Source organism: Carassius carassius, chromosome 14 (assembly GCF_963082965.1).
Source record: "Carassius carassius chromosome 14, fCarCar2.1, whole genome shotgun sequence".
In the NCBI taxonomy this organism is placed as follows: Eukaryota; Metazoa; Chordata; class Actinopteri; order Cypriniformes; family Cyprinidae; genus Carassius; species Carassius carassius.
Window position 1 is genome coordinate 8,772,541 of NC_081768.1, and position 12,802 is coordinate 8,785,342.

Genomic DNA, 12,802 nt, shown 5'->3' on the forward strand with positions numbered 1-12,802 from the left:
TGGCAGCTTTTAACAAATAGTACAAAGTTTATTAGTTACATGCACTGATCCTTTACATTACTGTACGTAACATTTCAAACAATCATTCTAGTGCCATATAAAACAGAATTGTATTGTCTCTCCCATCTGAACTAATCAGAGGCCAGTTGCATAAATATAGTCATGTTATGACTGTCTTAAAATGTATGTTAACCAACTACCAGTTAGCCAAAGGGTAACCAGTCTTGCATTTGAATGCAAATTAGAGCAGTATACATTTTAGAAACTGATTTTAAAAAGTTATGACCAATCTAAGAAAAGAAAATGGCATTATTCACTTTTTAAGACTAGTCTAAACAGTTTATGCACCTGGCCCCTGGACTTTTTTTGGTGCTAGTCTTCACAGGAATTTTGTCACTCATAACATTATGTGCAGCATTATTTTCTGCTGTGCAATATTCAATATTGAGATCATTTATTTTACCTGATGGCAGAGTGATGTTGCAGTCAATTAAAAATGTTTGCTAAACTATTTGTCAAAAATGGAATTTACAAAATCAACATTTTCAGACTGTTTTTTTTTGTGTGAAACCTTTTTTAAAAATGTAAACTGTATAGATATTTCAATTTGTATGGACTGTGTAAAACCACTAATGATATTTGTGATTGTAATATTCCACATGTTCTATTCAGAACGGTCATACTTGCATCTGTGATAGGTGGATCTTATTACATTTAAAAAAAATAAAGTACATACATGCAAAGAATCTCAGCAGTGTTGTTTCACAGAACATGACTGTACATGTACATCTAGTTTTTTTTTCCTTTTAAAAAAAATCATGTTGGTTAGTGCAAACAGAAAACAAATAATCAGGTGGAATTGTTGCAGAAATAATGGCAGTAGACACAGTTTATTCAAATTCACAACCATTACAGTTCTGTGGAGATTATCACACACATAAAAAAGGCCAGTGTGAGTGAGGAACACAAAATGTCTTTATATCTACAACTGACGTGATGGAAATAGGCCATGCATTGAGTAAACAAAAGTTAATCTGATTTTCCCCAAAGGTCTTGAAATTTCATTGTACAGAGAGCAAGACTAAACGTGTGCCTGAAAACCCATAATGACATTAGATATGAACTGCTTCTTCTAAAGATTACAATTAACAGGAGGTTCTGATTCAAGACTTAAATAAGGCTTGGTTTAAACATAGAATAAAAAGGCATTACCATGGAAATCATGTAACAAAAGTAATTTAATATCTCTCAATACATGGATTATAAACCAAGAAAATTGCCTGCAAACCCAGTTTGAATTTCTAAGCATTGCATGACTCTTTGGTTTCTTTGTAAAGAATTAAATTCCATCTGAAAAATAATCATCATCTGAGTCATCGGCAAGGTCTAGTTTTCTTACAACACCTTTCTCTATCAGCTCATCAGATCCGAGTGGAAAATCTGGTTTCTCCTCAAATGGTGAAATTAGCAGGAATCCCAAACCTTCCTTATTATTTTCAGAAGAATTCTTTTCCTCTGAGATGAATGGTGGCAGAAACACATTTAGTTGCCCAGTACCAGTGTCTCCCTTTGTTGATTCATCCATATTAGGATGTTCCTCCATGGTTTCATTGATCATAAGTGAAGTCTTTGTGGAACCTTTGTCCTCCTGAATAACTTGTTCCACTCTCTGACCTTTCTTCTGGGAGTAATTTGAACCCTTTGTCAGGTTCTGCATTTTCCTGTCTCCATACCAATCCAAGGATGCAATGCCAAGCTTCTTTATAGGGTCAAAATCTGGCCTTTCAGATCCTACAATACTCTTACTGATTGCTATAATAATCTCCACATCCCCATGTTTCTCCTCTATCTCTTTCCTTTCCTCCTCTATGAACTCAACTGTGCTGGTGTTAGATGCATGCGGTCTCTTATCATGGACCTCCTCAGAAGATATCAGGGAAACAGAGGCAACAAAGTCCTTGTGGGTGTATGAGCTCTGGGACTCTTTGGCCAGTTTAGCTTCAAACCAGATAACATCACTTCTATGAGCAATGGGAATTGATTCCAGATTTGAGGAAGGCAAAGTGGAGAAAGGAGAAGTTAAAGGGTCAGAGAAGAGCACTTGATCACTGCTTACAAACCCTGATGCACAGAAGAAAAAGAGAGCAGAGGTCAAAACCTTTATTTTCTTTGTGAACTTTATACAGTTGAGAGCGAGTTGTTGTTTCCTGTGAACTAATTTCCCCATTTTAACCTAAAACGTAACATTTTACTAAATACCAATCCATTTAAATCTACAACCTTGCACCCATAAATATACAGGAAATAATTTGAGACCAAAATAACACAGTTAAACGGAGGAAAAAGAAAAGATCACCCCATGACATATATATTACGATTTCACTGATGTTTGTGCACTAATGACAAAATCTACTTATTGTCAACGGTTGTAACCTGCTAAAATGTGTTTTCAGTAATTAAAATAAAGCTGAATTAAAACGAATTAGTCAAAAAAAGTGTAAACATAGAATAGAAATAAACACTAATAAAATGACAAAATCCACGTAAAATTACTAAACTAATAAATTGAAAATATAAAAATAAATAAAGCATTAAAAGTAATTTAATAAGTATTATATAATAAAAAAAATACTTTGTACTAAATATGTTCTTCAACATTCCTTCTGTGGACATAATGTGCAGTTTTTTTGTCTTTCCTTTAATTTGACTTTTTTTTTTTTTTTTTTTTTTTTTTTTAGCTGATACACCAAATTAACATGTTTTTTTTGGTGCAGTCATCTGATAAGGACTTTTTTGACCAGCATAGCAAGAAATAAAGTGATGATCCCATATTAAAAATGTGTGACTACTACAACTGGATTTATGTTTGATGATTTACTTGCCTTCGTGCGTTATTCGTTTGGTTTTGGTCTGGTTGCAGACTGAATCACAGCAGTCACAAATAGAATCTGGCCCAAACACGGAGATCCATCTAACAAATGAATTGTTTTGGTTGAACAATTGTGGTACAAGAGTTTTTTTATGATTGAAAAGAGTTATTCATGCCCTTTACAACACAGAGACATTTGTTTAGTCTTGTTAACCTTTTATGGGTGTGGCTGTAAAAACAAGACTTCTGCATTGGACTAGGTCCACCACCAGAAACAGAGAGCTCACAGTGGAGTGCGATCTACAATAAACCACACAACAGAACTTAGTGAATCACACTAAGACTTAATGCAACACAATGCACAGCACAGTTTTGCCTTTTCAACAGTGAGAAAAGAATCAAATGTACAAACACACCTGGGTATCTGGGGCTTCAATGAACTGAAAAGCACCAAAAGAGAACTGAACAACATTGTCTGCCCTGGAGAACCTGAATGTTGAAGCACCTGGATTTATCCGGCTTTCTCGTAAACACCTGAATGTGTGTGAGACAGTGTTTGTCTGATAAATGTTCCACAAAGTCAGTGTTTTGCTCCACTCACCCATAATTGTCTATGATACTGTGTTTGGTTGCTTGACTCAAAGTGTTGGCTGTAGCTGCATAACAGCTGTTGATAAAAAGCTTGACCCCTTGGTAATGATGTCGTGTGGAGACCTGCACATTCACCTGCTGACCCAGAAGGTACACAGCAGACCTGACTGGAGAGGACCAGGAACCTACAGTATAGATACATGAGACCATTAGTATCATTTTACAGTGTCAGGTTTACAGATTAAATCAGGGTTAGGTCAAAAACGTACTTCAGAGTGTGGGAAAGTAAAAACCAAAATGCTTCTGGGCAAGTTACAACATGCATTGTGTTAGCACAGACTTTGGAATGCAACTCCTCAATCTCCCGTTGCATGCTTACAGTGCATTATACAAGATATTTCCTGCTATATATAATCTCCTCTGCTACATGCTTACAAGCACTGCATAAGGGATTCCCTGACATATATCAGAGTTGATCTATGAAGTCCATGCCTGTTGTTGCAACTGCTTGCCATTTTAACCTAACACAACTGACAACACAATTAAAATGTTGCCTTTGTTTAGTAAAGTTCATATTCATAAACAAACTATTCTAATGTTGTTTTAAAACTTTTTATATAATTATACAATGATACAACTGGCAAGAAGTCTCTGTAGAAATCTGTTGTGTTGAAGGTATGCAATGTTTATCTGTCAAGTACAGCCTGGAAAATGTGTGATACAAGAATGTTATTGCATAATGATAATGTATTCCTTTATATAATCTAGTGTATTTGTTCAGAAAAATACAGCTTTCCGTGTGACCCGTTGTCTTACTGTCCATCAGCTGAATCCAAAAGTCACCAGATCTGCTCCTGATAAGTTTGTGCAATAGGGTCCTAGATGTGGGTCTCACCACCAGACTGTGCACATGATGCTCCCTAAATAATAAACAAAACAGTGTTGTCATGTCATGTGACCTAACCAATGTCAGACAACTGTGAACATCAAATGTGATAATTATTTAAATAATTTGTTTTATTGAATTTGTGCATTTTAATGTGATTAATAGACATTTACATTTAACATTTACATTGTGAAATATTGCAATTTAAAATAAATGTTTTCTATTTTAATATACTTTAAAATATAATTAATTCCTGTTAAGCAAAGCTGAAATTTCAGCATCATTGCTCCAGTCTTCAGTGTCACAAGATTTTTCAGACATCATTCTAATAATGCGGATTTGTTATCAATGTAATCAAAATTTATAATCAAAATATACTATTCATAAGTTTGGGGTCAGAAATTGTTTTCTTTCTTTTTTAAAGAAACAACTTTTTTAAAGAAAAATAATGAAAGTTAATGAAAAAGTTAGCAAGGATGGGTTAATGGATAAAATTTATAGCAAAGACTTATGGTTAGAAAATATTTTGAATAATTGCTGTTCTTTTTAACTTTTTATAAATTAAAGATTCAAAGAAAAAAGTAACAGTTTCCAAAAGAAAAATATTAAGCAGCACAACAGTTTAAACACTGATAATAAATCAGCATATTAGAATGATTTCTGAAGGATTATGTGTCTGAAGACTGGAGTAGGCTGATGATGCTGAAATTCAGCTTTGCTTCAATAGAATAAATTATATTGTAAAGTATAGGTATTGAAATAGGAAACCAAAATTAGAAATTACAATAATATTTTACAATACCACTGTTTTTTTCTATACTTTCTTGATTTTTAAATAAATACATCCTAGGTGAGCAAGAGACTCCATTAAAATCAAGGTCAATAATTTTTTAGGTTTATAATACAGGCCTAACATTATATCATATAATATCAAAATAAACTATTTAAACTGATAGTATAGAAAACAAACTGAAGCCAAACTAAAGCTGAGATCTGTATGTTATATATATATAGGGCTCCCACGATTCTGAACTAAATAAAATAATGTGTGACAAAATATTATTGCTGCAGTCTATTTAAAAGTGTCTAATTAATCTGAATGAATTATTAAGCATTTTAAAATACACTACCAGTCCAAAAGTTTTTGAACAGTAAGATTTTTTTATTTTATATAATTATCTTCTGCTCATCAAGCCTACATTTATTTTATCCAAAATACAGCACATGATCCTTCAGAAATCATTCTGATATGCTGATTTGCTGCTCAAGAAACATTTATTTTTATTATTATTACTACTATTATTATTATCACAAGTATATAAATTTATATTTTTATTTTGCAAGGATAATAATAATAATAATGAATGGTTTTTTTAACAGCAAATCAGAATATTTAAATAATTTCTGAAGGATCATGTGACACTGAGTACTGGCGTAATGATGCTGAAAATTTTGTAAAACTATGCATCACAGGAATAAATTACATTTTAAAATACATTCAAGTAGAAAGCAGTTATTTTAAATTGTAAAAATATTTTCAAATTGTACTGTTTTGATGTACTTTGTATCAAATAAATGCAGGTTTGGTGAGCAGAAGAGACTTCTTTAAAAAAAAAAAAAAGTACACATCTTACGGTTCAAAATTTTTGGACGTAGTGTATATATATTATATTATTTAATACCCCACGTTTTAATATTAAAATGATGAAAGAGTTGTTTAAATCACTGATTCAACTACTCACTCATAAACCTAGTTCACTTGTTTCATTACTGGATGAATCAGCGTTTTTGAATGATTCTCTTGAATAAAAAATTAATTCATTGACAAATAAATTTTTAAGACACTTGTTGCCACCTAGTGGCAAAACGGTGTAATCGACACGAACGTTATTTGAAGCGCAGTACTTTCAAAAGGGGATTTGCTATATTTTGATCGCTTTTGATTGCTTGCTGCCTGGGTACTTGCTGGCTTGCTTGGCTGGTTGCTTGCTGGCTTGCTTGGCTGGTTTCTTGCTGGATTACTTTTTTGTTTAAGCTCCCTTTCCGCCTCCTCTGGAAGCATGTTCACTGCCAGTCACCTTTCCACTGATGAGTCTTTGCAGTGTGGATCGCGGCACACCCCATGCTTGTGATAAGAGGTGCACACTCACTGTAATTCCTTTCTTCACTCCCTTCCTGTATTCACCTAAGGCCTCCTTCATCCTCTCCTCTTTCCACAGATTGTAGTTGTTTGGCCTTACTTTCCCTCCCTGTTTTATCTTTGTAGCCTATCCTTTCCTCTCTGGTCTTTGCTCCTCCTCTCTTTTCTCTCTTTCGGTCTCCTCACATTTCCTCTGCATTCCTTTCTCCTCACCTGTTCTCCTTCTCCCTCTCTCCTCTCCTCGTTTTCCATTCTCACTGTAAATAAAATATCTACTACCATTATTACTGTTGGGGGGGGTCATGGTGAGTGTGTGTGTGAGAGTGAGGGTGTGTCAAATATGTTCCTATACCAAACTAACAATATTATTTCTGATTGATGCCATCAAGACAGATATTATGCATATTTTTTATGTGCATGTTTTTTTTTTTATAGATTTATCATCCTTATAATGGTTTAGTTACATTTGGTATGCCAGGCTACTTACCATGCAGCTCTCTGGTGCAGTCTTGATAAGAATTATTGCCCCGCCCACCATAACCATAAACCAATTGAATCACCTGTTACTTGTCAAGCACAGTTATGACAATAGTTTGAAATATTTTGTAGTCATTGGTTCTAAATTCCAGAGGGGCTAGGACCCCCAATCCTTAAATCGTCCATTTTCCCAATTTATTTCTATAGTCAATTTATATTTACCTCAATTTATAAAATTACCATATACTTTGTTTTTATAGAAACTAAAAACCCATTGGAAAATCTCAAGGAAACCCGTCAATGGGAGTTATTAATGAATACAAATGTTCATGTAACACGAACATTATTCGTATTTTTTGTGCAGCCTCTCTTACTCTTATTGAGAACCGGATGGATTACCTTTTATAGCGACACTCCAAGCCCACGTGGACTCTGTGATAGAAACGTGAGTCTCGGTATGATCGCGGCCGGTAATGCAGGACATATTTGTAGGCAACGTAATCAGGAAACACCTTTCAGTTGGAAATGGGTCGTGTCATTATTTGGCAATGATAAATGACAAACTACATTCTTTTGAAATGACGCTCACCTGTTGTTCTCCCTGACAGTCGGTGAGTGCGTACGTGAAGAGCAGATCGTTATACGGCTGAAGCACCCCGTTACTTTTGCAGGTTTCTCCGAGTGTCAGCTCCTCTGCGATGGCTGAGAAACCGTAGAAATTCTTTTTTACCCTTAAAACGAATCCAGAGCGTGAACAGATCACCGACACTTCAGGGAGCCGGCTGTATGTGTGCAGGTGATCCTCTCCAGGTGTTCGGCCACGGATCCGCAGGACAGGCACTGGCCTCCGGCGCGTGATGTCTGGCGTGTTTGTGAACGGATCGCGCAATAGAATTTTCCCAGAGACTTTCTCGCGAGCTGTTCTTTGGTGATTGGCTTTTTTATCTAATGAAGATGAAGCTGAGACACAATTTAACAGTGTTGGGCTGGAGAAACTGCCAAGAATCAAACATAGAACTACGCGAGTTATGCTTTTCACTTTCATATCAATAATCTACTAGTAGGTTTTTTATTATGTCTTATCGTTTTTACTACAGGTGAAAACTACACAATCAAAAAGGCCTTTTGAGAAAGGTTCGGTCGGGGTTAGGGGTGATTGGTGTCCAGAGTGCAGCATAGAGGATCACCCCGCCCACCTCCAATCCCATTGGTTTCTAAATCAGCTAATCTTATTGGTGCTTAGACGCTTAATTGAAGCAAGAGAATGCGCGTTCTTTTGTGGACGATTTTGTAATTGATTTGGCCATATTACAGAAATATTATGTGCTAAATCTAGAATCGAATCTTATTATCTGTTTAGTAACCGTGGTAATTTTAGTTAGCTGAAGTTATTGTTTACAAATAAAAGCTTGGTGTACTTCAGGCTGAATAGAGCTGGTTTATATTAGTGTGTCATTCATATTTCCATGAGGGCATCAGCACAAAGTCGGGATTTTTTAATCAAATGATGATAATTTACTGTATTTTAGTAATAGACAAACACAAACGTAAGCGGCAATTTTAAGTTTTCAATGCGTCTCAAACATTATTTTGTATAAAGTGCTAATAAAATGTTTTCATGGCATAGGCTACTCATGAACACATAGGAAATGTCTTCTGGCCCAGATCCTGGACACACAATGACTTCTCCCTCAGCCCAAGTGCCTCAAAGAATGGCGGCCCGGAAATGGCCCAGAACTGGATTAAAGACTCAGGCTACACATAGGCCATAACCGGCCCGAATCTCAGCCAGTTAATCAGCCTTAGCTGGCCCTGATCTGGGCCAAAACAGGTTTTATTATTGGTGCCAATTCTCATTCAAAACACGCATCACCGGAAACACGGCATGTCGCAATCTCTGACAAAACCGACGAGAGCCAATGAACGTTTGATATCGCTGCCGTAAAACTTGTTGTAAAACTTCTTAACGTCAGATTTTACTATAGCTACAGAGGAAGGAGATGAATGAATACGCCAATGAATACGGTTTGAATTTGGGATCTGTTCCTCACATCAAGCATCAAATGGATACAGGATTTAAATAAAAATAAAATACTTTCATGATCATTTTATTTAATGCTTGTGCATGACAGCATACTAATAAAAATGGTGTGCCCCCACAGTAAACCAAATAAATATTACATGATAACGGTTAAATACTCTCTCTCTTTCTTTTTGTGTAAAGATTCTAAGATTATTTGTACCAAAAATAATAATATAAAATGTAATGAAATTATAATTAAGTGCAGTTGAATGCACTTGACTGATTTGCTTAATTATTTATTAATTATTTAATTATAATTTTTCATTTTGTTTTGACTTGCCATTTCAAAGATTACATTTTAACAATACTACACTTCATTAAAATGTATGTGATAATTTAACCATTATCATGCAATATTGTGTTTATCTTGTTTATCATGGGTCATATAATATGCTGCCAGATCTTAGCCTGATTTGGGCCACATATCACTGGACTGATCTGGGCCACACTCCTCCCATCTACAATCGTCCCTCATGTTGTTTGCCGGATCCCCGCTGTGCCTTCATTGCAGGCAGGAAGGAAGTCGACCGGAAGTTGAAGTCGGCCGCGTGCCGCCATCTTGTAGCAGAACTTCACTTGCGTTAGCATCCCATTGACTCCCATTCATTTTGGCGTCACTTTGACAGCGAATAACTTTACATCTGAGGCGTTTAGTGAGTGAGTGAGTGAGTGAAGTGACATTCAGCCAAGTATGGTGACCCATACTCAGAATTTGTGCTCTGCATTTAACCCATCCGAAATGCACACACACAGAGCAGTGAACACACACACACACTGTGAGCACACACCCGGAGCAGTGGGCAGCCATTTATGCTGCGGCGCCCGGGGAGCAGTTGGGGGTTCGATGCCTTGCTCAAGGGCACCTAAGTCGTGGTATTGAAGGTGGAGAGAGAACTGTACATGCACTTCCCCCACCCACAATTCCTGCCGGCCCGGGACTCGAACTCACAACCTTTCGATTGGGAGTCCGACTCTCTAACCATTAGGCCACGACTTCCCTAAAGACTCCATTTGTCCATTATTTATTTCTAAAGATACACGACAATGTATAAAGGGCTCCATTACGTTCTATGTTACATTATGGCCCCGTAGAAACAGTTTTTGTAAAAATAGGCTAACGATTGCGTCATAACCACTCGACTCTCTGTCGCACAGTAGAGAAATTACCGTACAGACAGGAGAAGCTCGCAGGCAATCGGGGAGACATCAAGAAAGAAGCCCATAGATACAAGCCCTGGCGTTACATTTTAAAATACTATACAAAATAATTAATCAGAATATTTACTCCTGCTCACTCACGCCAAAGAACTCCCCGCTCAAGCTCGCCGTCTCTGCAAGATTAACGATGGCAGTTTGCACGCACAGCTACTAGAAGATTTACATCTGTCAGACAGGTTGCTGACGTCATCAAGCTTAGTTTGAGTCTGTGCATCAGAAACGGAAGTGCTAAAAATCGATTGAAAAATCGAAAATTCCAATGGGGTCGCTGTGTCCATTTCTTTTACTGTCTATGTGCCACACATGGCCCAGCTCTGCCATTGCCAACCGGAGGCCAGCAGTGCCACCTTGAGGCCACATTTGGGCCAAGTCCGTTTGCTATGTGGGATGTTTCCTTCTTAATAAAATATCTGAGCCTATACTGGTTCTCTTATAGTTTTTAAAGGATCCTATTTTATAGCATATAAGTGTCCATGTTACATAAGGTATAAAAAATCCAGTTATTTATGTATCCATCTCCTAATTAACCTAGTTTCATTGCAAAACTATTGAGAGTGAGGAGTTGTCCTCATAGCACAGAGCCCCTCCCCTCGATAGCACAGTCTCTGCCATGTTGGCAGGACACCGGCGGCGAAACAGGATTGTTTACATGTGTTGTTAACTCGGTAGTAGAGGAGTTCTTTGCAATTCCGCACTGTTTTACCATGCCCGGAAGTTACTGCTGCATTAAAAACTGCTCCAGTACCTCACACGATACATATGGAAAACATAGGAACAATGGAATACAGTTTTTTTAGGTTACACCAAGCACAAAACAGCAGTATTTGGAGAAGCTCCCAGGCATCCAAAATATCGACCCATACGAGCTCCCTGCAGCGGAATGGCACAGAGACCCTGGACCATACCTCCACACACATATGGACATTGTGAATTATCTAGTTTTTGGTGTAAGTTAGGCTACTACACAATTCAGGAGTTTAAAAGCCACAAGTCTTTGGAAAGTTACGAGGCTTTCTGCTGTGGCTGGGTGCTGGTTACTACAAGCCTCCAGGTGATGAAAACTGCGTTGTACTGGCCAAAGTAAGTTTATTCACATGCGTTTTATAATGTTGTAATTACACATTGCATTTAGCAGACACTTCTTGACCAAAATGACAAAGTAACTTAAATAACTGCGACTGTTTCGTAAACACTAGATTGTAACGAGATGTTCAATGTACACAAACGTTTCCAACATGTTTTGATGTAGGCTAAAGCTGTGTCTGTTTAGTTATAATTTGATTTTAGCCAAAGGACACATATTGTACAGGTTTTTGTGTTGGGGGCTGCAAGGTGGACAAACCAGTTCTGGGTTGGCTAGGGTAGTTAAATGTGTGATCGCAAGATGTAAATGTCCTGGTCAGATTGAAGCCATTAACAGTGTGAATGCAAGGTGACTTACATCGTAAACAATATAATTCACAATGTCCATATGTGTGCATGGAGGTAAATGGTCCAGTTCTCGGTGCCGCAGCACCCATGACAAAAAAATCTAATTGGGCCCCATCTGCGCAGCTGTTGTCACCACATCTCTAGGACCTAACTGTCCCATCAAAAGCTTTAAATAACTCTAATCAAGGCTAACACTAGCCTGCAGCTAGCTAGCTTATTTCACTATGGACAACAGGTTAATACCACTCACAGACTAAAGGCTAACGTTACCCACCATTCTTGGTGAAAAACTGGGACACAGAACAACACCCTTTCTTTTGTCTTTCCTCTCTCTCTTTTCTCTCTTTCCTTTTCTGAAAACCACATTTTATTTTACCACTCAACATTATGGTCTTTCTATTTCTAGCGCGTAGTGTTAATTTTGGCAGGCATTTTTGATGTAGTCTTAGTCTTAATAGTCTTTTAGTCACATTTTAGTAATTTGAGTCTTTCATAGTTTTAGTCTAGTTTTAGTCTAGTTTTAGTCGACGAAAAGTCGTTGCATTTCTGTCAACTTTTAGTCATTACTTTTAGCCAAACTTACCAAAATGTATTTTGGTAGCTAATTTATATGTAGTTTTCAAATTTAAATAATCTTTAATTCTTCTCTCTTTAGACCAAATCAATTAAGCTAATGAGAAATTTGAGTCAAGGAATACATTTGGAAAATCTTGTGTAAATTATGACAATTTTCATTTTTGGGTGAACTATCCATTTAACAAAGTGTAAAATGAGCAACTTATTATTTAATATATATATATATTAAACTCATTTTTCAGATACTGTAGGTTTTACTTAACATGTATACATTTATTTAACATCTTGACAGATATGTATTTAATTTGGAAATGTCCTGTTAAGACGGAAGACCTGCATGGAATACAGACACACGTTCAGTTTTCACCCACCTGTTCACGTTCACTTAAACCATAATCTACTGTATTTACGTGAAATACTTTACACGATAAACATTTGGACTGTGTGTGTATTTGAGCGCTGAGAACTGATTGCGCGCTGTATGTCAGAACTGAGGAAGTGGAAGCGTGCGCGAGAGAGAGCACTTCTATC

At 36.7% G+C, this 12,802-nt stretch overlaps 1 protein-coding gene across 1 annotated transcript; it reads right to left on the reverse strand.

Annotated features, from left to right (window-relative positions):
- Positions 1-871: 871 nt before the first annotated feature.
- si:ch211-67f13.7 (uncharacterized protein LOC565426 homolog) lies at positions 872-8,149 on the reverse strand. The gene is made up of 8 exons (XM_059565931.1): positions 7,553-8,149; positions 7,363-7,475; positions 4,277-4,380; positions 3,471-3,645; positions 3,286-3,403; positions 3,084-3,169; positions 2,883-2,971; positions 872-2,121 (listed from the first exon to the last, which is right to left on the reverse strand). The coding sequence occupies exons 1-8, from the start codon at positions 8,006-8,008 to the stop codon at positions 1,340-1,342; spliced, it is 1,923 nt and encodes a 640-aa protein (XP_059421914.1). The 5' UTR covers positions 8,009-8,149; the 3' UTR covers positions 872-1,339.
- Positions 8,150-12,802: the final 4,653 nt, after the last annotated feature.

What these genes read in the sequence shown, in the direction of transcription:
- si:ch211-67f13.7 (XM_059565931.1), bottom strand. Translation starts at nt 8,008, where the DNA reads ATGAAAGTGAAAAGCATAACTCGCGTAGTTCTATGTTTGATTCTTGGC. An exon ending in TTGGATTCAGCTGATGGACA is followed by an intron (nt 3,646 to 4,276) that starts GTAAGACAACGG and finishes TCTATACTGTAG; the next exon opens with GTTCCTGGTCCTCTCCAGTC. An exon ending in TTGAAGCCCCAGATACCCAG is followed by an intron (nt 3,170 to 3,285) that starts GTGTGTTTGTAC and finishes GGTTTATTGTAG; the next exon opens with ATCGCACTCCACTGTGAGCT.